At 36.1% G+C, this 24,487-nt stretch overlaps 2 protein-coding genes across 4 annotated transcripts; one reads left to right on the forward strand and one right to left on the reverse strand.

Annotated features, from left to right (window-relative positions):
- The first annotated feature begins 360 nt into the window (after positions 1–360).
- On the forward strand, positions 361–6,041 carry LOC112039484 (uncharacterized). The gene is given in 9 exon segments (XM_024072358.2): positions 361–722; positions 725–740; positions 1,625–1,709; positions 2,448–2,489; positions 3,136–3,304; positions 4,157–4,209; positions 4,312–4,533; positions 5,018–5,064; positions 5,441–6,041. Coding segments are annotated over 9 exon segments (978 nt in total). The 5' UTR covers positions 361–433; the 3' UTR covers positions 5,496–6,041.
- Positions 6,042–12,149: 6,108 nt separating this feature from the next.
- LOC112039460 (uncharacterized) lies at positions 12,150–24,218 on the reverse strand. Of its 3 annotated transcripts, none has more exons than XM_024072335.2 (10): positions 24,039–24,218; positions 20,364–20,427; positions 20,002–20,250; positions 17,186–19,815; positions 16,892–17,016; positions 14,646–16,604; positions 14,355–14,403; positions 14,011–14,258; positions 13,780–13,887; positions 12,150–12,756 (listed from the first exon to the last, which is right to left on the reverse strand). In XM_024072335.2, exons 3-10 carry the CDS (start codon positions 20,192–20,194, stop codon positions 12,528–12,530), a joined length of 5,541 nt encoding a protein of 1,846 aa, XP_023928103.1. In that variant the 5' UTR covers positions 20,195–20,250; positions 20,364–20,427; positions 24,039–24,218; the 3' UTR covers positions 12,150–12,527. The 3 variants fall into 3 exon arrangements, with proteins under 3 accessions (XP_023928103.1, XP_023928104.1, XP_023928102.1); XM_024072336.2 differs by having other exon boundaries at positions 16,892–17,037; positions 20,050–20,250; positions 24,039–24,217; XM_024072334.2 differs by having other exon boundaries at positions 16,892–17,037; positions 24,039–24,217.
- Between the last annotated feature and the right edge of the window lie 269 nt (positions 24,219–24,487).

Raw genomic sequence — 24,487 nt, forward strand, 5'->3', positions numbered from 1 at the left:
CAATTATATTTAATTTATAAATGAATTTTAATATGGACCTAAGTATGTTTATTTTTATATGTATCAAGCTCATGTTCTATTTAAATTGTTATGAACCATTTTATTTATATTGAAAAAAGTAATTTGATTATAATTTTTTAATCCTAAATTTCTTATTTTATAATAAGAAACTTTATTAACTGAGCTACTTAAAAACCCACATTGTAATTTTATTTTTAAAAACTTCCAAAATACTTATTTACAACTTTTAATGGAATTGGATAAACTATTTGTGACAGTAGAATTTATAAAAATTGGAGTCTAAAAACCATAAATTAAAAATAAAATAAATAAAATGTATTTATAGAAACTAACACAAAACGACTTGTAGTACAGAATCAAAACCCTCCGTGTTAAACCCCCCAACCTTTTCACAGTGGCATCAGCTTCATCAATGGCGGACCAACCTGAAACCCCAACAATGGAAACCCTAGACCCGCAAACCCCTTCTCCTCCTTCTTCTTCTTCTTCTTCTTCTTCTTCTTCTAATGTTTCTTATTCAAAGCCACCAAATCCAAGTTTTCAAAATCAAAACCCTTCACCAATGCCATCATCAGTGACAAGGCTATGGAGGCCAGCCGCGCAGCGAAACCTCCGAAACCAGTGGTCCAAATTGGTTTCTTGTAGGAAACAATGGGTTTCTTCTTCTTCTAGTGGAAAGTCCCACGCTACCTCTCTCGTCAATGCCATCTCTCTCAGAGGTATCTATCTTATACTTTTTCTTTTCTTTTGGGTTTTTTTTTGTTTGTTCATTTTTTGGTTCAGTATTCATTTTTGTGATGTGGGTATTTTGTGGTTTTCTGGGTTGTGTTTGGGTTTGGATGTTATGCTCTGTTTGTTTGCTGAGAAAATGTGGGGTTTTGATTTTGGGCATTGATTTTCTGCCTATAATACAACTTTGCACCTTTAAATTTGACCGTTTACAATTCAGTATTTTAAAGTTTCATTTAAAAATAAATAAATTACTCTTTAACTTTGATTTTTTTTTTTGTTCAATTTAGTTATTCCGCCTAGTTCTGTCCGTCTCGCCGTGAATTTTAGTATTTTTTTTTTACTCTCCAAAATGAATTGTTTTGGTGGACTTAACGGAGTGGATCGGACAAAATGACTACCTCAGAAATGAATGAATGTTAATAGACTGAATGAGGGGGAAAAAAACTTTTAGATTAATGAATTGAATACAATTCAAAAATAAAGGCTGTAATTTGTAACTTAACTTTATGTTTTTGCACTTTGGGTAGGTATATTTGGTTTAAAGTTAATATTATCATCATTTTACTTATCAAAAAAAAAAAAAAAAAGTGTTCTGCTCTGGTTGGTTCCTGAGAAAATGTAGGGAAGAAAAAACCTGGGTTTTAAGTTTTGGTTCTCTTGGATTATGGGTATGCTAGATAATGTGAAACTTTGCTTAACCATGCCTGGTCTGCTCTGGCTTAGTTAAGGTTTTATACTTCATTTTATTGTGGATTGACTTTGGCTGAAATTGGCAACAATGAAGTATTAGTTTGTATATTAATAAGGTTTTTTGTGGTGATTTATGTGAGTTCTGAAATTCAGGGTTTATATGGATTGATAATTGATTCAGATACATGCCTTCAATGGAGCTGGGTGTTCTAAGTGACATGCTCAATATAAGAAAGAAAGCAGGTCGGAAATTGTTTAAGCAGCAGGTAATTATTAGTTGAATCTATTTCTAATTTCTTTGCGTGTGCTAGAGATTGAGATTTTGTCAGAATCTTTGGCTAAAGATCATTTTTATCAAATTTTTTGGGTAAAGCCGATGAAAAGTTTTCATGCTTCACTTTCGTAAATGGATCTGAATCTTGGATTAGGGGAATATTTTTGAAAATATTTGGCCAGATCACTTATCAGAAAAAAGATTTGGCCAGTCTTTAATTTACATTAATCATGTAAGTTGAGACTGCAAACTAGGTGAGTGTTCCAAATAATTTCTGAAAATTTGAGAATGACCAGCTCATTGAAGTTCTGGAAGCCAAGTTTGAAGTTTTGGATAAAGATTGCCCAGAACTTGGCTTCTAGTATGAAACAAACTATAAAATTACCATGAAGCCTGGAGATCATGTTACTTGATAACATTTTATGTAGATTATAATGCATTGTAGATAACTAGATATGTTCTGTTTTGAAGATCAATTTGTCTGCAATGAACTTTCTGCATGGTTCTGGCAGATTTGCTATAATGAACTGTGGTTTTTTAAACCGACCAACAAGATGAATTTGGCAATTAATATTACTACTAAACTTATAAGAGGACCTTTAGTCCATCATGCATAGAGGTGTTTCCTGTAATAACTTACTTTTATGATATGATGCATTCAAATCTTTAATGGTATTTTATAATCCAGTTTTGTGTGTCTGTCGGTACTTACTGAATCTTGTTGTTTCAGGAAACTTTTCAGAGCAAACTTTTATCATCATACAAAGACATGGTAATGTATTCATCATCCAAAAAGTATGAAATGTGTGTTCTAGAATGTTATACTTGAGCATCTAAGAAAATTTGTATTGTCCTTTTTCTTTTTCATTTAGAGCATTCAAAGAATTTCCAAGAATCTACTCTCTAGCAATATATTTCAGTGGGGTTCTCATTTTGTGGTCAAAATTTTGGTGTTGGCCACTTGATCTGTTTTGCCACCTAAATGCAAAAGCAATTTTCCAGTCTAGCTGGAAGCTTGACAATATGGTTGATTTTTTTATTTAAAAAAAATTAAAATCATGTAATTAATTGGAAAGGCATCAGTTGTGTTTTTCTTTCTACCAATCACCTTTCCCAAATCCCCCAAAAGTCGGAGCTTTGTGCATTGGGTACAACCTTTTCATTGTTTACTTTGATTTGGTAAAATCCTTTGTATTAAGTTGTACCAAGAACAAGCCAAAACAAACAGAATACGTATGCTGTTTTTTGTGATTCATGTCAGCATGTGTTAATTTAGCTTCTTTTGGACTTCAGAAAGAATGGAATATTTCAAGAGATATTTTGGTAACTATATTGTTATTATCTGCATTTCAGATTACGTGATTCAAATATTTTACAAGATGTATCTATTCTGTTTGATTTAACAAGTTCGTCTACAGGTGGCTGCTGTAACTCAAATGGTCAATGCTAGCAAATCCATGAGAACTTTTCTCAAAGGGCCAAGCAATAGTGCGCTTGTACAATTTTCTAGCTTTTCTGGAGATCAGAATGACTCTGGAGATGGTGGTGGAATTCCAGTCTTTGCATTTTGGTCAATCTCTTCTCATGGTATGTTGATTGCAATTTTTTATTACTGGATCTTGTTTTTCAGTATAAATTAACATGCATCTATGCCCATTACAGTATGTTATTTCCAAGTTATCGTTGACAGTATCAATCTACATCATCCCTAACTTATCCATTTTAACTATTTTGTTACTTAGTTGTACTTACAGATCATTTTTGCATGGAAGTTTGAAACACACCAAATTTGAAAACTTTGCCAAGCTTTATATCTTTATTTCTTGATGCAGACATATCTCATTTATGAAACAATTTTTACCAATCAAAAAAAATTTATGAAACAATTTTTTCTCTGAAATTGGGATGATGAAAACTTTTTAATTAATGAATAGTTAAAGAAAAACTACAATGTCAAATCAATGGATGGATATTTGGTCAGAACTCGCTGGATGTTTGATGGTGAGGAGCAGAGTTTATTGGCGCTTAAGGGATTTTTATGTGATCTATTTAATTATGGATGGTGGATTCATTTGCTAGTTGTTTACTTTTCCATGTTTTATCTTTTTAGATTATTGATTCTTTGTCTTTTGAATTCTTTTTCTTACCTTTTGTTTTTGCACTCTGTTGCTGGTGTTTTCTCTTGCATACTTTTTGGTGTACTAGGTTGTGCCCCTTTTGTTTTCCAAGTGTTTTTTTTTTTTTTTTTTACTTATCAAAAAAAAAAATGTTTTTAAAAAAAATGACTTGCTTATTTAAAAATTAAAATTAAGGTAACAATGTCAAATCCATGACAAATTTAAGCCTCACTTCTAAATATATTCATTTATGTCTAAATCAATATGCATTTTTTGACTTAATTCATATAATGTGATGATTCTTATCTTTGAACAATCTCAGAGCAATTGGCAGAGGAGCTTGTTCGGATGTTTATAATGGAACTAAATTTGAAGGTAGTTGTATTTTTCTTTGACCTCAAGGAAATTTGGTTTAATTTGAACATTTTCAGTTATATTTCTTCTTTATCGATAACTAGTATTGTTTAATCTGGGCAGCGGTTGCTGGTACTAGAGTTACTGTCCACTAGTTGTGACGATCCACAGGTGAATGAGTTGCATTGGTCAGATCAGCTTTATCCAGGAGAATTTGAGCATTTGAGTATGTGCAACCTTTTTTCTCAAGAAACTTGTGAGCCAGTCCCACCAAAATTGATGGATTTGAAATCTGATGCACCCACTGTACGAAGTAATAACCAGCCAAACCCTGAGGTTTTGCAGGTACTAGATTCAACACTGTGTATAACAAAATAATTTAAAAGGCATGCAACTAGCCATGTAATACATGTATGATAGAAACACCTGGGCTTTGGATTTAAAGCCTGGACTGAGGTTATAGAGGTCCCTTTAGCGACATCCAACTTTATCTAACAAATGAGATTAAACACTGGGAGATGTCTAATAAAATATTGATGAGATTAATTAATAAGATGTTAATAATAACCATAATAGTTGTAATACTAACTGAGAATTTTTATTAAAAAATATTTAAAGAAAAAATGCCACGTGGCAGAAGAATTGAACTTAGCATAGCCATATGACATACTTTTGACAATTCTTGGGTTTCTAGATCTGAATTTTCTCCAAGTTTCAGCTTTTATATATTAATATATAGATACTTTTTTTTTTCTTGGAATATATCTGAAATAATTTTTTTTTCCTTTTTTGGTGCTTATCTGAACTAGTGAATTGTCTTGTGTTGCAGGTTTATATAACAACATGGCTTGCAGAGGTGAACATAGATACTCTAAGGTAAAAGTTGGAGTTCAAGAACACAATCTCTCTTTATTTTTTACCTCTCTATTTTTCCGAAAAGAGATGATAGCTTGGGCTCAACAGTCCAGTGCGTATCAATTAATAAGAGTTGCATCACCCTTCTGTGCCAAAAAAAAAAAAAATTTGCAGGGGGGTAAACATTTTCCCTCTGGAATTGCTTAGAAATATAGAAAAGTACAAACCTAAATACCATTAGCTGAGTTGACTGTTTCCAAATTGTTGAAGAAAAACCATATCAAACCATGTGTATACATAGATAAATGCGTCTCCAAACTCTTTACTTTAATCTGGAGTGTCACTAGCACAAAAGTTACCAACATTTTTATATTCTTTTTTTTTTTTCCCTCCACAGGGTTGATGAAATATTTGCTGTAATAGGGGAAGAAATGCATCTTAGGCTTACATGAGCTATTCTCTTGGCAAAAGACTTGCTGGATTAAATTTATCCGACCTCCCCAGACCATGAAGGATGTTCTGTTTTCACTACATTCATTGTAGACAATGGGAATGTAATCATCGCTGAATCTCTTGCATCGTAAAGCATGTTATTCTTCACTTTGCAGAAGTAGCAAGAGAAGGGAGCCCTACCATAGAGTTGTCTTGAGGCTATGGATTATTTTTCCCACCAGCAATGTTTTGTTGTTGCAGTCAAAATGGCAGTTTTACTTCCATTACAACCAAGCCTAGAACCAAGACAAATGAAGATGAAACAGTTGGCGTTTGGTTTTATAACTAGAAGAAAGCTACTAACAGGAATTCTTAAAAATTTATGTGGACATTGAATCAAATATATTTCTTGTTTGTAGAGGAACATTGTACAGCAAAATATATGCTTTGGGGGCTAGATCTTCACTGTTTTGTTCATTTGGCCACCAGAATGTGGTAGCTGATACATGATTCGTCAGTGTATTCATTAATGCAGAGTTAACAGAACTATGATTGTCATTTTTCCATTTCAAAATCGCAGGGTTTATTATTTTTGAAATTTTAGGGTTAAGAGTTTAATTTGTTACTTTTAAACCTATACTATTTAATTTGTTACATCCCTAATTTATAGGGTTTAAAATGTAATTTTTGCTTCATTTTATATCACAACAAAATGTGACTAGCTATTAGCGTTCCGTATTTTTATCTTAATTAGAAGAGAAGTGCTACACCATAATATTTTCACAACATTTTCACAAATTTGAAAGTGACGAAAAAAATAGATAATTTGAAATGAAGTAAGAAAAAATATATAAATGAAAAGTAAACAGGTGTGTAGATGAATATTAATCCAAATGTCAACAAAACTGAGTTAACTCAATTTTTCTAAACCTAAAACTGAAGGAATTTTTTTTTTTATTGACATCACAATGTTTAGGAATTTAATAAAAAATAAAAAAAAAAACCAATGATTCTTGCATAGGTTTGTTCAAAGATTGATGACCATGACCTTGCTCATCAACTTATTCATCCTTTGACATGACTTAGACTTTGATCATAATTACACACGAAATTAATGGTTGCCAATTTTCAAAAGAAAAAAGTTAACGGAAGCTGGTCCAACGAAAAGAGATGGTAATTATGATAAGTTACTCGTAGCCCTGCAATTCAACCTTAATAAATGTGACAGTTCCTAAATTGTTTTAGGAGCTACAAAACAACACTCTGATAAACTTAAAATAATTTGCTGAATAATTATTTATCCATGCAAATCCATCCAAAGCATGTTGCATTAACACTCAAAAAAGAGTTTTTTTTTTTTTTTTTTTGAGTTAGTTGATGTGCCGATGAAGTGGGTATCGCTTTCTTCTATGTAATTCAACACAATTTATAAAGAAAGAAGCTACACTTGACACAACTATAAAATGGAGGGAGAATGGCTCATGTGCACCCATCTTATTTTTCATTATTCTGAACTTTATCAACTTTAAGTCATGCTCATGACTAAAGTGTTCGATTTCTATAGTTATTTCAGTTTCGTCCTCCCTTATATTGATTTTTTTGACTCTATAAGCTATTAAGTCAATGGACTCATTGAGTTTTTGATCTTCATTATCCAGCACAGTTTTTAACTCAATGGACTTGTCATCTCTAAGTTCTAGCATATTTATGTCATCCATGTTTCTCTTGTCCATAGCACAATCGAGGTGAACCACAAAATTGCAACTCGAGCAATAATAAAGCCCATAGTTTGTGTCTACTTTTTGGATACAAAGTTGACAAAATCGAAAGTTAGATTGGCCTTCAAGAGAATAAATGAGATGAAGGGGATGCTTGTGACATATGACTTTGACCTTGCGTAGGCAAGAGGCACAATTTTTGTGTCCAAAAATTGTGTGGGGCACAAATATAGGGCACAACATTGCCTTCTTTGCCACAAAGGTCACAAGTGAACTTGATCAACTTCCAAAAGCAGGTCAATGGGTGGTTATGGACTTCAGATTCCAAGGTAAGTGGTAAAGAAGCACGTCCGTTGTGAATGTTAAAGTTGCAACAAGAGCAGCCATAAGTGTATCCCGCACGAAATTCTTTGCAAACTTCGCATTTGCTATATTCATAGTCGTCGCGATATATCCATTCATCAAAAAGAATAAGGGCATGTTTTGGGTGCGAGGGATGGCACAATTCAAGAGGTACTTCAACACATAATTTATGAAGGTAGAACCATTTGCATTTGATACAACTGTAGCTACAACCCAATATCGGCTGATCTAGCACCCATAACAAACTTCACCATAAATTCTCTCATCATCTTCATTGAAGACCAACGGATGCTCGTGGAAAATTTTTTGATGTTCCATCTCTATCACATGCATAAACAACATCCAATTTGTTTAGAAATGAAATCTATAGAACAAGGTTGGGTCCTGAGTGGTACCAACTAAACCAGTTTAATCTTGTTTCTAGTTCCACTTTCCTTTCAAAAAGCAAGTATAAACTTATGTAGGAAAGTAATTAGATATCGAGACATATCTTTATTGATTATTTGAGATGACTCCGCTCGGAAAGTCCTCACCTTCAGCCACTGTAATGTCTTCAATAATCTTTGGTACTGGCAGATTTGGTGTGGGAAAGTGAGATTTAGACAGTGTCAGAAAAGAAACACACACAAGGAGAGAGATAGCCCGTGACAAAGGGGAATCACTTGTTTTGTTGGTGACTTAATCTGGTCTCCTTGTCCTGTTTTTTTGGGCCACTATACATACGCATGCACAGCAAAAGTTCTAACCATGTAAAGTTGAGTCCCCAAAGGTCCCTTTTCTTCTCGTCTTTTTTTGGGTCAGCTTACACATGTATTACACGCATGCATGACGAAAGTTACCCCCAATATATTGACTAGAAAAGTAGATTTAGCCAATTTTCATCCGTCATTAATAGACCCAGAGAGAGTGTAATTAGTTCAATTTTTTATTTTGCTTGCCTGTTCAAAGATAGACCTTCAAGTTTTTACAAATAGAACAAGAAGATGATGTTCTTATTGAAGTTCATGTTTGATTACAAAGATAGAATTGAAGTCTTTTTTTTTTTTCTTTTTTGAGAAGAAGATAGAATTGAAGTTGATATCAAATCAGCTAGCCATGGCAACTCGCTGAAATTTGAGAGTAACTTCAATATTTTCCATATTATAAAAGCAAAAGATTTAGTTATAGTGGTCTAAGATTCTGTCTAGTAGAGCATTCTTTAGAAATTCTATTTATTTAGTATTCTATGTCATCAAACCTTTGCATTTATGTCAAAGTGTTAATAATTTATTATCATGTGTTAATGGTTAAATGCATTTATTTATATATACTAATTACTAACATGTGTACCTTTTTGTTAATTTTTTTTTTTATTGGTTTGACATTTTCAAAAATTGCACGTATTGCACATCAGCAATCTTCGTATTAATTAGATGTTATTTATTATTTGGTTAAATATTTTATAAATAAAATAATTATTGATCTATGATTATCTTAATATTTTACAAGTTTGGAAAATATAAAGAGACAATGTAATATTTGACCAACAATTTATATCTTTTAAGTCTTAACTCATTTTAGTGACATAATATAAAATTGAAATTGTGGGGCCCGTGGGCCTGATAACCACAGCCCATCGCATAGTAGGCCCAAGGCCAACGCCGAGGAGGACTGACCAGCCAAGGCTAAGTCAGACAAAGCCTCTTTTGTAACCCGCGCCGAGAACCTGTTCGGCCTCGGCATTCTAATGATAATTTTTGGGAGGGGACAAGCCCAGAGCAAGCTGTCACATTCGCACTTAATGCATTCACCTAACCCCTCTGGCCGCATTAATGGAGATATAACCCCTTGGCAGGGCAACGTTGATCAGAGTGAACCACTTGAGTACTGATAAGACCCCTGATGGGACGGACGGCCAGAAGAAAGGCAAATGGATGATCAACAGATGGAATAAAAAGATAGGCAGATGGAAACTATATAAGAAAAGCAAGTAAAGTAAATGAGAGGGGGGGGGGAAAGAAAGAAGAAAAGGGTCTCCTCGGCCACGGGCCGAGGAGCATCCCCCCATTTGTAAAGAAACTCTTAGTATTTTTTTATAAAAGAAGGTTCATGCATGGTGATTGACGGCCAGCGTCTAAACCTTTAACCCACTCTCTATAAATTTATTGTTTGGGCTGGATTGGGCTGAAAACTCATTCATATTCAGGGTCAATCTAAATTGAGTCCCTACAGAAATTAATTTCCCAAATATAATCTATTACGTATGATGTATAATAGAAATTAATTTCCCAATTAGTATAACACATAATGAGAGTATTATACATGAACCATAAAAATAATTTTCTACTAAAATTTTCAAAATGAGATAGCAAACACGCACATCACGTGGAATATCGTCTAGTTTGCTGTGAGTTTTGCTCTCCTCCCTTGTTGCCACATTGGACTTGGGGACTTACGACAAACCAAGCATTTAGTTGTTATTTTACTCATCCAATTCCGAAACGCATAGACATCTTCTCCTCTTCAGCTTCTCCCTCTCTCTGTCTTTCATTCCAAGCGTTTTCCTTCCTCATCACCTGGTTCTCATTGGTGAAGAATTCCTTCTAGATCGGAGTTCTCTTTAGTCAAGCAATAATGTTGGCTATTTACTATTTTGCCTGTTAAGTCCATTTGCATTTCACATGATCTGCTTTCACATTTTGTCTGAGGGTTCAAGATTGGTATTGCACGGATAGAAATTAAAGAATGGGAAGTTGAAATGAACATGGTAAAGTTTCTAGCTCCCTCAAGATTGTCGTCTTATCATCATGCAAAAATGGTGAAAAGACTAATGGTTTATTATATCGATTCACAGAATCGTGGCCCAATTTTTCTTCAATTTATGAAAAGAATTTTGAATGTGTTACATAAAGAAGAATTAACTTTAACCAAATACTTCTATCTGCTATTTCTAAACCAAGTTTGAGTTATTTCAAGGGTATGAGGACGTAATTGTCTTTTTAAATGGAATTCTTATCATTTGCTCATTGCTCTCTGTTACATGGCGGGCAGTAAAGAAGCACATATATTGTGAAGGTTAAAGTTGTAATGGATTAATCATAAGTGTATTTTCATTAAATTCGTTGCAAACTTCTCATTTGCTATATATTTCACTTGCAATTTTATATTAAATTTAGCTAGGACCCAATACTGGTTCTTGGCAATCATAACAATCTTAACCAAAAATTCTCTCGTTTTCATTGAAGACGACCAACGGATGCTCGTGGCCAAATTGTTGAAGCTCTATCTTTATTATATGCAAAAACGTCCAATTTGTTTATAAAATGGATTTTATAGAATAAGGCTGACGGAACTAGTAGCAGTATTCGAAACCGGTTTAATGTTGTTTCTTTTCTTTCTTTTTTTGAGAAAAGTTTTAATGTTATTTCTAGTTCCACCAATTTTGCCCCAAACACAATGTATTTCAATAAAATGAGCTGAGGTTTAAAGTATATTTGAGCTATTCATCATAATTCATAATAAATAAATAAATATATATATATATATGTATATATGTATATATATGTATATGTTTATAAATATATATTCCTTTCTCGTCTTCTAACTTGAAAATTTGAAACGAATGCAACTTCTTCCACAACTTTGAGAGACAACAAGTTATTTGAGAATTGATTTTCCAAATTAACTTACCATCTCAATAACTTTTGAAATCCAAAAAATATTGTGCCGGGTACAAAATTTATTAAGATAACCAGGTAAATGAAGACTGCCCTGATAATCATCTGGGTACTTTCTACTTTGTCACTGCTTAACTAGATTTTCAGAAGCAAGCAATTAGGTCCAGTACCTGTTGTTCCATTAATAACGCCGTTGATATTTACCTTTCTAATTAGGTTTTTTTTCTTCTTTTTGCTGAATACCATTCTAATTAGTTTAAATTAACATAATTCAACACTTTGTAGCTTTAAAATCCAAAATTTGTTTATATTAAAATGATGTTATGGAAAAATGTGGGTTTTCAAAACCTTTTATTAGTTTCACGTCTTAGAGGTAAATTAGATATAGAATTGGAAGTTCTTCAGAAAAATAAATAAATAAACAATTTGTTAGTTTTCCAATTTCCAGAAGTCTCAACCTATTTTTTGGGAAGGCATTCCAGCTTATCGTTGAATTCCCCAATAAACATCTAACAGCAGCATTTCCTACCACCATTATCTAAACTTAAGCACTTTTTTTTTTTTTAATATAAGTACAATTAATTACAACAATTGGGAAGAGAGGAATTTTATCTCCGTTGAAAACACCAAGAGGTACCTGTCTCTTAAACTAAAGCAAGTCGGGCACAATAATACATCAAAACAAGATAGGACACCTTAACCCAAATGAAGGTAGCTCCAGACTACTGAACATAGGGTTTTCATGAACCATTCAGATCATTTGGCCACCATTTTTATAATTTTAAGCTGAATTTCAGACAAAAAGAATCACTATTTTTAAGTAGTAGTATGAACAAGTCAGATTAAATATATAACAGTTTAACTGCCTAATCTTTGCAGTAAAATTGGAAATCCCGCCCCACTCTCCCCCACTTTTCTACTTTTAACAGAAACCCAATTTCTGAATGGAAACTCATGCTCCAAAACTTTGGAACGATTCATATTATTACCTGGAATGATAGGAGATGGAAGACCAGACTGCTTCTGTCCTCCCCAGTTACTGAAAAAATGACTGGGGAAGTTTCTTTCTTAACTATAAGGAGCAACTTATATTTCACAAGAACGATTTCAATGGCCTAGATTGCAAAGATCTAAAAGCCTCCATCGATTTTAAGGAGACATTCTACTATCCATTCTTCTCCTACAATCCCACTCCTGTGGTTCTATTTTGCCGAAGCAAGTGCCATTATATAAGTTGAAAGAAAATGGACCAGAGAAGCATGAGGGACGTGGAGACAATTGATCAAGAAAGAGGAAAAAATCAATTAATTAATGATCAAAGTGAAAGACATTGTACCCTGTCTGGGAGATTCCTAGGCATTGGGAGTGCAGTAACATATCTTTGGGGTTTCTGGGCATTTGTAGCTGTATCGGAGGAAGCTGAGGTCTCGGCACCATCAACTTGCCCCCGGCCATGGAATTTAGCAAAACGATTGATGACAGAAAACTTCTCCAGATCCTGGCATTCCACTCTCAAGTCTAATATTGAGGCTTTATTCTCTAGTCTGCATCATCAAGAGGAAGCAATAGAATATATGAGAGAGAGAGAGAGAGATACTATAGATACTAAACAAAGAGATGCACTAAATACCATAATAAGAGCAGCAACAGACAACCAATAAAAAATATAACAATAACAAACAAACCAACAACAACAAAAGCTTTTTCTTCTCTCTTTTTTCTTATATGGTAAATTACACGTACTCAATGGGTAACCTTCCCCTCTATCCCACCATTAGGGAAGGAAGAAGTGCCATCTAAGCTAGAGCTCATTGCCCAAAAGCATCTAGTATTCTCCATATGCATAATCAAATCCCCCACACCCCCCCCCCCCAATCCCCCCCCCCCCCCCCCCCCCCCAACAAACCTCCCCCAAAAAAAACCTAAAAAAAAATCTCCCTTTACCCTCTTGATTGTTATCAAACTGATTGTAGAAGTTTTCTGGGAGAATGCAATGTAATTGAGATCATTCTTTGGGTGTCGTAATTAACAAACTTCATTCATTGACTGAAGGCAAAAATCAAGAAGCTTGCATCTAAAAATGATATCCCTGAAAATACATTCTAACATATTTAAGGTGTTAAAAGTTGTTCTCTATCAGCCATCTGAATATCCTTACCTCAGTTACTCCCAATTCATGAATGTCTCTATCTTAAACAATGTAAGAGCACAAGGCATATGCATTCCCTTCTAGTTTCAATATGCTAAAAATCTATTTTGGGACAAAATTAGCACATTGCAAACAAGAAACAACACAATCAACTTGGAGCTCAAGTTAAATGCTCCTCAATATCTATCACCATGGGGGATAAAGCTAGGAAGCAAAGTAAAAGTGCAACGGATGATACTCAGCAAAGCTTTATCCAAAATTCCAAACTACTCAGATTCTGCCAGGATAATTAATTTATACCAAGCTGCTTCATTAACGGAAACATTCTTTTTACTTTGAAAGAAGATAACCATGTATCCCTAATACACACACACACACACACACACACACACACACACACAAAAGGCCAGAAAGCTACCTCAACAGATCATTTTCCAGCTTCCTCACTTTGCCAATAAAATCTTCCACAACCTTCGCGAAGTATCGATCATCAATTCTCCCAGATGTTCTAAGCTTCTCGGACAGGCTAAAAGCAAATTTCAGAACTTAATATTATTAAGTATGGAATCATATAAATTCATAAATAAAAAATGTTATCCAGTATAGGCACATATAAAAAATTCCAAATGACTTCTAGAGCAATTCTTACAGGTTTCTGCTGTCAAGAGGCACAAGGGTATCCCCTCCAGAGCAAAAGGTTGCACTGCATGCATCCCCTAGGGCTGATCTAGCAACAAAGTAAGCCACACTCTCATAGTGTGAGCTAGCATCTGCAGATAGAAAGGCTGCTGGAGGAGGGCGTAGCAGTTGCTGCATAAGCTGCTTTGTCAAAATAAGCCTTCTTTTCAGCCTAAGCATCTGTAGTCCATCTTCAACTACTTCAGCTTCATCTTCCACCTGTCATCAAATATGAAGCAATTAGAACTCTCAAAGAACCACAAACGCAGGAAAAACATAATATCAGGCTACAGTCAGAGAGACTGCCTAACAGACCTTCTCAATCAGTCGATTTGCTGCTTGGGCCCAGATTAATTCTGCCATGCTGTAAAATGTAGAACTTTGCAAATGTTAATTAAAAAAGAATAAACAAATCAGCCAGGGGTGGGGGCCATCATGCATGTCAAAATATAAGCTAACACAATGAAGCAATCAATATAAAAAATAAATTTGAGAGAATTAACTGACTAAAATTTAAATTCAGAACAAGAGAGAAAGAGATGTATAAGTCAATAGATAGTGGATTAGAAAAGTTAATAGACTAGAAGAGCCACATAGGCCAAACACCTGATATTCTGGAGCCTTTGGGGACCCTCTGTTAGTTCCTTATGCCATGGTATAAGTTCGGACGTAGCACTTTTACGTTTCTTGGGTCTCACAACAACCAGGCTTTGATCAGGGACATCAGGAGGCAATAAATGAGGGGATGAGAACTGATCATTTGCCATTGATGTGGAGGTAGAACTTTGCTGGACATTACCAGGATGACTAGCATCAGCAGCAGCATTAACTTGCTCCACAGAATTATGAGCAAGCAAACTGTCAGATGGCTTTCCAATAATGAAAGGCTGCTCCAAAGCCTTTTTCCGCACATCATATGTTGGCAGCATTTGTCCATTTTTAAAGGTTCCATACTGGTCAAACCATGATGGTGCCATCTGAGGACTAATTTGAGAATGCTCAGCTCGAACAGCAGTAGCATTATTACTGGATAAATTATGAGAATTGTTCTGACTAAATGCAAGCATATCCTGAGAAGATGCATTCATATCCCGACTTTCCCCTGGCTTAGCTGAAAAGCTTAGCATCTTAGAATCTCCAGATGGACCTGCACTATGATCAACTGATGCATCTCTTGTCATGCTATTGTATCCATATGATAATTGCTGTCCTCCTTTAGGTGCTACCTGTTGCACATCCACACCACCATCTGGACCTTTAAATCTCTTCACACTACGATTACTTGGATCGATCTCGGCACCTTTCATGGCCTGTACTTGATGCAATAAGGAGTAATTTTGATTCATAACATTATTTTGGTTTAAAGTACTGCCAAAATCTGCAATTTCTCGTTGGGTAGCAGCAGCATTTGAATGAGATGAATCAGAGACACGCTTTACAGCAGATTCCTTCCCCTGTGAAACACTTGATGCCTTTTCAACAGGGTCAATATTTTCAGCTGAAACTTGCTGCCCAGGGCTTCCTTTCATAGGCTGCTCTTTCCCAGCAAAGGCTTGAGAATTTATAGAACTTGCACCGAATCCAGATGGACCATTCCCCCGTTTCTGGGCATCTTGACTATCAAGCTTTAGAGATCCAGAATTGTTATCTGATTGAAAGTGAGTCCTAAAAAAATTTGCGGGAGCCTTGGATGGATGAACACCTAATAATCGTTGCTGGGTAGAAACACTATTCCAGACATTAGGTTGCATTTTTGAAAAGGCACCCGGTTGAGACATGCTAGTTGTAACAGAAGGCAGAGAGACTGGCATGGCTTCCAAAGCCGGGATTTGTTGGCCTGGATCTCTTGAATGGGTTTGGTCTGCACTACTAGGCCAGGACATCTCTGCAGAACAAGTAAGGTTATTTTGTGGAGTACTTGTGGACATATCTGGTGCTGATGGCAGTGCAGATTGAACAGCTTGAGCTCTCTCCCCAGATTCATCTCTCTGTTTTGATTGGGAAGCAATCCTATCTAAAGATATGTTCACAGATTGATTCGACAATACTTGTCCACTTGCAACAGTCATGTGCTGACCCTGAAGATGACTTCTTGAGAAAGGAGAACCAGATGTGAAAGCTGAAGAAAAATTTCCCTGAACATTGTAATGTGAGGGTTTATTGCTAGGTTGTCCTAAACTACCAGAAACATTATTCCTAAATTCACCCTGAGATGATTCACAGGAAGATGGCAAAGATTGAACAGAGGCTGCAGAAGACAACCACGCATTACCCTTATCTCCAGTCCCAGAAGCAACATGAGCTGAACCAATTACTGTTTGTGAGGAGCTCTGGGAAGACAAGGCACGGTCAGGAATTGGCAACCTTTGAGATGGAGGGGCTAACTGTAAACCAAAACCTTGAGTTGCAGAAGACGGATTTTGCTGAAGATGACCAACAGATCCATCAGAAGTTTCCGCTTCAGGCATCTCAGAAGACATATACTGGTCAGAAGAGCTATTATGTGTTCTGATGCCAAGTTCATTTGATTGATCCACCTTGTGAAGAAGCTCAAGCATATTTTGACTGCATGCATCAAAAAAACCAAAGGATATAATTCAACTCAAAACAGGAAAAACACAGAAAGAGAAGTATAAAAAATGTAAACAAGAAACACATTAGTAGTCATTCGGTGAAAAAAAAATGCAAATATGCTGTCAGCAAACATGTATCATCGCAGTATCTAACATATAAAAGCTACTAAACAATTAATGAAAATAACTAAAGAAAAAATTCAACCAATAACATAAAAATTTAAATTTATAAAATACCAATGCCACAAGAGGAACAGCTAATTTTAAATATTCAAATACCTTGATGAAGCTCTCTTGTTAGGGGAATAATTACCCACAGACTTGTCAAAGGGAGCAGATGAATTAGGAAGATACCCTGGATGCATACTTTTCGAAGGCATCTCATCTAAGCCTTTTGTGTCACCCTGAAAACCAGGTAAACGGCCCTGTGAAATTTTAAACGAAAAGGCGTCAAGTAATCTTCTATAATTCTTAGGAATTCAAAACATTAAAATCTAGTTATAAAAAAACACCAACAAAAACAAAGTTTTGCCAATGCCACAATTCTCAAATATAGTAAAGCCTAATGATCACCTTCTCCAATTCCATAGAATTTCTATCTGCGTGACCAGCAAATCTTGACTGGCCAATATAAACCTGTTCTTGAGCTCTCAATCCTTGAGAAACCTGCTGAGCCATGGCCTGTGGATTCGCATTACCTCTTGGGCCATACAAAGGATCCGCATCAACATCCACATCCCCCATTGGATGATACTGGAATCTGCGAGCTCCAGGTTTTCGATTAGCCTGAATAGATACCTTTTGTTTGCCCCCAGTTCGGGAATCACTAGCATCTAACCAAACATTCTCTCTCAAACCACCACTGGAAGTATGATGAGACACGTTAGAGCGAAAACTATCACTTGAGTTCTCTCTTTTTCTCAAGTTCTCCGTTTCATGCATTTCAACTGCTCCCTTATCCAAGCCATTATTTCCTGATGACTCCAAAATTTGAGGGCTCTTATCGAGATGGTGCTGATATTTCCCTGGAACCTCACTTCCTTTAGAGTTTCCTGGAGAATCAACATCTTTCCAGAAATTACGATTATGATTGTTTTGAAGCTGTTGGCTTCTTTCCTGGTTGGCCCTTGAAGTGCTTAAATTAGGTGCTGCAGTAACACTATTAGAAATTGAATCTTCCCTGTAGACCTGCAGGCTTACCCCAGATTTTGCCTGTTCTAGTTCAACAGATGAATTAGGAACAGAATCAGTCTTCCATATAACAGCACCATGACCAACTTCCTCATGTGTAGCCCCCTTATGATCACTAGCCTGAGTCAATTGAGATGATTTTTCATTATCATGATGCTTCAAAGCACCACTATCAGGTGACAAAGATTCAGTAAAGTTCCAACCGTTTGGTCTATTGTGTGGCTGGCCACCACTATTGTAAGAAGATAAGCTTTGCTGATGGGTCCAAGAACCTGAATTACTCTTGGGATTTATTTCTACACCTGAAGACTGAACAACATTTCCAAAAAGATGGCTACCTTCAGCAAGATGCTTTTGTAGAGGGCTACGATCCAACCATCTGTTTCCTTCTTCCTGAAACTGTGGAATAGTTCTATGAGAAGAATTATTCTGCAACCCATCACCCTGTTGATGTAAATTTTTGGGCCCTGATTGCTGAATTCCTGGAACTTTAAAAAAATTTGTACTTGTAGTGGGCCTATTGGCATCATCAGGATGAGGAAAAGGTCTAGAATTCATTGTCGAAGCAGTTTGCAAGTTATTATCAGCCCAGACTGGCTGTTTGCTACCATCATTAAGGGTTAAGGACTGCTGAGTCCCAGCTGGAGGTCCACTGTTCCCAAACGTTGGGCCACTCCACTCTTCCTGAAGCCCTATATCAGCACTAGAAGTTTCAGCTACAGCAGACTGCATAAGAGCACTCCAACTCCCACTTTGCAGTGAAGGAAGTCCATTAAAATAATCTGTACCATCCAACATATTTAAGCCGCCTGTGCTCTTGCCAAAGGAATCCCACAGATTGTCATCAGAACCAAACAAAATCTTTTCTTCAGTTGGATCTAGGGAAGAGACGCTCTGTGAAGGGGCAACCTGCATCAGTGTTTTCTCTTGTGACGTTTCTGAAGATCCAGCTAGCTCTTGCCTCCCACCAAATTCTTGCATGGATGCATTTCTTTGCTGGGGATTCACTTGCTGCGAGTTTTCCAAATTAAGTCCACTGCTTAAACCTTGACCAGCAGCAGGGCCAAACATATTTTTCCCTTGAAAGTCTTGTCTGGAAGCCAGAGTTTCATCTGGCATGCTAACCTGACCAGGAAATGTAGCATATTGATGACCTGAAAAGGAATTACCACCAGCTGATACCTGCTGCAATGCAGGCTTATCCATTTGAACATGAAAATTTTGATTTGGCGTGCTTCTTGTGCTAGAAACGGGAACCCCATAAAGAGATTGATCAACCTGTTGAGGAACGGATCCCATCAGACGTAGTGCCTGGCCTTGCTCTGGGGATAACATATGTCCAGTAGAAGATCCTTGCATAACTGGAGATGCACCACGCTGCAGCCAGTTTGGGTGACCAGCCACAAGCTCCGGTGGCCATGGATAATTAGATGCCTCGTTTATAGGAATACCATTGATTAGGGCTGCTGAATGGTTGGGAGCTGTCTGTTTTGGGAGAGAGGAAACCTGATTTATAGAACTCTGCTGCCTTGCCTCTAGTTGCTGAAGTTGTTGCTGCCTCTGAAGTTCTTGCATTTGTGTGAGCATTAATTGTTGCTGCAGTAGCTGCATTTCATTGATCCCTGGCTGCTGCCTTGGCAAAGATTGCAGCATGCCAGGCTGCTGGCCACTCATTTGCTGTTGGCCAAAAAAATCAAAATTAACTGGAGATTCAGAAGCTTCAAGCCTTGATGAATTTTTCTTACTAAGCTCAGGACCCCCCCGATGTGACTCAAGAGGAGATATGCCTCTTGATGTCAAATTATTCCGATCAGGTTCTGTATCCACTCCCAAAAAGTTCGCTTCATTCTGCCTTGTCTGGAAAATATGATGCCCTTGCGCATAGCCATTCAAAGTTGTCTGTTGGTTCTGAGACAAATTTCTTCCAAACTCAGGCCGCAGATTTGATTGTGTTAAGTTGAAACCATGTGGCACTCGTGAAGACTGACTTCCATCTCCCCTCTCAGACTCTCCTAAAATCAAAAGAACAGAGCAGTATGATTAATAGCAGGTAACAGAGCTTAACCATAGATCATGAGATCCTACATTTTATAGTAGTACAAAAAGGGAATGGGAACAGAAGTTTATTCAGCTGTTAGAAGTCACTCTATGCAATACCATACAAGTCAATAGAAAATAATGAATCAAGAGGTTAATACCTGATTGCTGTACATTGTAATTCTTTAAATTGGAAATAAAAGACGCACCAATCTGTCTTTGGTTTCCGGCCAACAGATTGTTATTTAACCCAGGCCAGTTCCCATGAATAGCCTGTGAATGATGCTGGGCCTGCGACAAGTTCTCTTGGCCAAAGAAATTGTGGACCCTGTCTCCAACTTCGTTGCCAGGCATAGATGATCCAGCCCACAAATATTCAGCAACTATAATTTTGCGAGGATAAAATTTACCTAAAGAAATATGAATAAGTTCAAGATTACCATATCCAACAATTCCATCATAGAATGGTATGAAATTTCTACAAATACAATCAAGTTTTTAAAATAAATAAAAAATACCACACCTCTTTCTTGTACATTTAGTCATTCCAAGTTTCCAACTGCCACACTCCCACCTCAAAATTTATCCTGCATACAAACGGTCCAGCATAACAATGCATCTTGAGTGGTTTGATTTGACAGAATAAAACTTACCAATAATTTGTGCAAGAAGTCATATCAAGTCACAAGTCATCATCTTATCAACCAAAAACAAAAAAAGTCACAAGTCATCAAAGGTACTTCATTATACTCCTTTTTCCTCCATATCAGATGATAGAGGGGGAGGAGAAGATGGCAATGATGACAAAGATGAAGTAGAAAGTTTGTGCATATAAGTGACTCTTCAAAAAGTCGTCTTACTTTACCAAAATAAATTCCCTTAAATACTGAATACAAAGCCCCGACAAAGGAGCAAAAATTATTTGTCTTATGTTCTTTTGTTCAAGTTCTATATGCTTATTCACGTAATGAAATGGCATCCTTAATATTTCCGGTGAAATGCGGTTGAATTTACTTGTTTCCATTCTCTTTGGATTTACAATAGCATGTGTATTTTAGCAGTTTTATGTACTTAAATTTTTTTGGTTATTGAAGTTTGATGTTTATTTGTTGCTATTTTACAATGTCTTAGTATTCTTTTGATCAAGAAAGGGCCTTAATTAGTAACTAGAAATTTTTTCCTCGTTTAAACAAGATTTTTTACAGTAAAAAGTTCCATTTTGTCACTTTTGCTTCTTAATGACACATCAACACAAAGTTCTACACTTATCTCCTTTTTTTTATATACAGGTAAAGAGTTTTACTCTAATCTCAATGTTGAGATTCCAATGATTATCTCTAAGTCCCCTTTTTCCCTTAGTGAAACTCTAAAGCTCCCCCCCCCCTCTCTCTCTCTCTCTCTCTGTGCATTTTTTTGGGAAAATTATATTTCAAACCCCATAGTTTTAGGTAGTTTCACATTATGCCCACATTTTCAGAAGTCTAAAATTAAACCTTTTTTTATAAAAAATCGTTTCAATTCAAACCATAAACCCATTTACAGTGACATCGTCAACAGAAAGTGCTTAAATAAAAAAATTTCAATTGGATATTTGAACACATGCCAATTACATGTGAACATCACTTCACTCCAAGCCACACAACATTGTTTTGATTAAGCATTTTCCATTAATGGCTTCACACATAATGGGTTTATGGCTTCACTTGAAAATTTTTTAAAGTATAGGGTTAATTTGAAACATGTAAGAGTGTAGGGTCTAATTTGTAACCACCTCTAACCTATAGGGTTTAAATGTAATTTACCCTCTCTTTTTTTTGATACGTGATTTACCCTATTTTATTTTAATTGCCCACAGTGTCGTGCAAACTCTTCATCCACATTTAATTCATCCACAAGTCCAATTTTATTTCAGAAAGCCTACCACACTGGCCACAAACCCTATTTTGTATGCCTCCAATTTAAGCACATAACTAAAATCAAATCCAATCTAATTTTATTCTATTCACAAACTAAATTCTAATTTTCCCTTCATAAAAATTAACATAAGTGCTAATCCACCAATATTGTTCATAGTCATTCCTTAATTTCTAATTTAAAGGCTGCCCAACATCATTTCCTCTTCCTTGCTACACCCCCTTCCCAAGTCTTTCTTCCTTGATTAAATGTGCTTTCACACAAAAACTTTACACCATCAAGGATATTTTCCTCATTGACATAAAAACATCACCATTACATTGAAAGAAATCTATGATTATCTTTGTTTACATGGCCAACGACTCTACAAACACCATGGTAGCAAAAAGACTTTCAACAGTAATGGAACAAAACAACAGCATATTATCTTCTTTTATTTTAATTCAATAGTTGGAGGAGGGGGAATTTGAACCCTGGATATCTACATTAAAAAGACCAAGAGGGAGGTGTCAACCAGTTAAGCTATAAAGCTCTTGATATTTCTTATTAAAAATATAATAAAGTGAAAACAAACTACAATGTAATCTGACCATACCTGCTTGCCATTCTAGATTCACTTAATTATCAGCAGTAAACAAGTTATCAACCACTGCCATTAAGGCCCTCCCAACAAACTCCTATCTAAGTTGGAAAAGGCCAGGATAGTTCTATCACCCTTTGAATGATGGAACGAATCTATACATATTCTCTTTACCTACTTCATTTCTTTAATGGATTAGTATTTTTCTTACCTATCAAAAAAAAATTGATGGAACAAATCTGCGATCTAGAAACACCTGTGTTCCATCCAAACCAAGAATCAAATTGGATCACAAACTCAACATTTGAAACATCCCATCCAGGCACACACGCTAATTGAATTTATCATGCCATCCCACCTCCAAACCATCCTCCACTGTCTAACCATACAGCTCATTTGCTTCATTAACGTTCACACTTATCTTGAATTAGCCATCCTAAAGATCTATGCCTATCACCCCAAAAGAAATTTTTATTTATTTATCACCCCATAAGAACTTTGACCACATTTTAGTAAACTCTTGACAGCAACTAGAACAGTTAGAGCCAATGGGTATAGACATCTCAAGGTCATAAATTTCCTTTAGTATCTTGTTTGAACACTAATGATTTTCTCATTCATTCTTGACAAGCTTATGCAAAATGATTTTCTCATTCATATAAAGTTTCCTTTTCCTGTTATAATTTTCTTTTTCATTTTTCCTATCTTCACTAAATTCTGTTGAAAATAATCTTCATGTACATAACACATCTGATCAGGCATTTTCTTTACATTAAAACTCAATACAGATACAACCTTTACAAAAGCCGCACATCATTAGTCTACTTAAAAAATTCCCTTGTTGCCAGTGAGTCCAAGTGCAAATGAAGTATACATCTGAAGCTATGGATCATCAAAAAATTGCTGACTAAGTGCCAGATGTTAATTACCAGGAAGGCATGTGCATTTCACCCATATTAAATATGAAAGACATATCAAAATTAAAAAGAAAAAAGTAGAATAAATGACATTCAGGCCATACAACCATCAAGAAGTTGCTAATGCCTCGATACCCAAGTCGTCAGAATCCTCCTACCACCAACATCCAACACCCACAAACAGAAGCAAATATGAAATGTATGCACCAGCTCAAATCTGACACAATAACCCATCTTCTCCATTTGGTTATTCAGTGAATGTATGCCACAGAGAAAGAACCACAAAAAGCCAAATAAATAATTTAATGCTAAACTTTTAAAAATTCAAAAACCGGAAAAGCCACCAAAAACAAACACTTTTCTCTTTCAAAAAGTGTAACTAAGCCTAGCAAAACTATAAGTTCTATTTTCTAACAAACAAAACGACAAACAAAATACACAACACTCAAATTTCAATTCCTTTCCCTTTTCCTCCATTTTCAGAGCACCCAAACAGAAATTAGAGCCACAAAATTTTTCCCAGAATCTCACAGCTGTAACCCGAAAAAAGCACAAGATCGAGAAGACGACACCACAATTCAAACTCAAAAACCAGTGATTAAATCAACAAAGCGAAGCGAAAACTACAATACGAGCTGCGAGAGAGCTGCCCAAGCCTAAACCACAAAACCCTAGCATAGATTTGTTTTTTTTTTCTTCGAAATGGAAAATGGTCCCCAAAGAGAGAGAGAGAGAGAGAGAGAAAATTAGGGTTTTTAGAGAGAGGAAAGAGGAGGTTTGAACTTACAGTGACGCTGAGCGAACTCCATTGAAGCTCTGCACCGATCCTCCGAGAGTGTGTGATTGCAAAGCGCTAGGGTTTGAATCGAAGAGAGAGAGAGCGAGAGAGCGATATAGAGAGAGAGAGAAATGGGTGTGTCTTTGTGAGCTCAGAGAGAGAGAGAGAGAGAGAGAGAGATAAAGTGATCGAAATAGTGCGAAATTTTCAACGAACTGAGGAACAAAACTCAGGTTCGGACCGAGGCTGAATTGGTTCGGTTAACGAGCCGGTTGGTTTGGATCCGAAGCTGAGACGAGTTTGGTTTCTTGGTAAAAGGAAAGCGTTTTGCCTTGCTATACAAAGGGGCATGTGAAGAGTTGTTGAGGGTAGAGAGAGAATTAGGTGGTTGCCCAATCAAATTCTGCCACGTGTCAGAGGGGCCAAGTTTTGGATGGGGAGTAATGTAGTGTGGGGAA

Source organism: Quercus suber, unplaced genomic scaffold (assembly GCF_002906115.3).
Source record: "Quercus suber isolate HL8 unplaced genomic scaffold, Cork oak 2.0 scaffold_717, whole genome shotgun sequence".
NCBI classification, from domain to species: Eukaryota; Viridiplantae; Streptophyta; class Magnoliopsida; order Fagales; family Fagaceae; genus Quercus; species Quercus suber.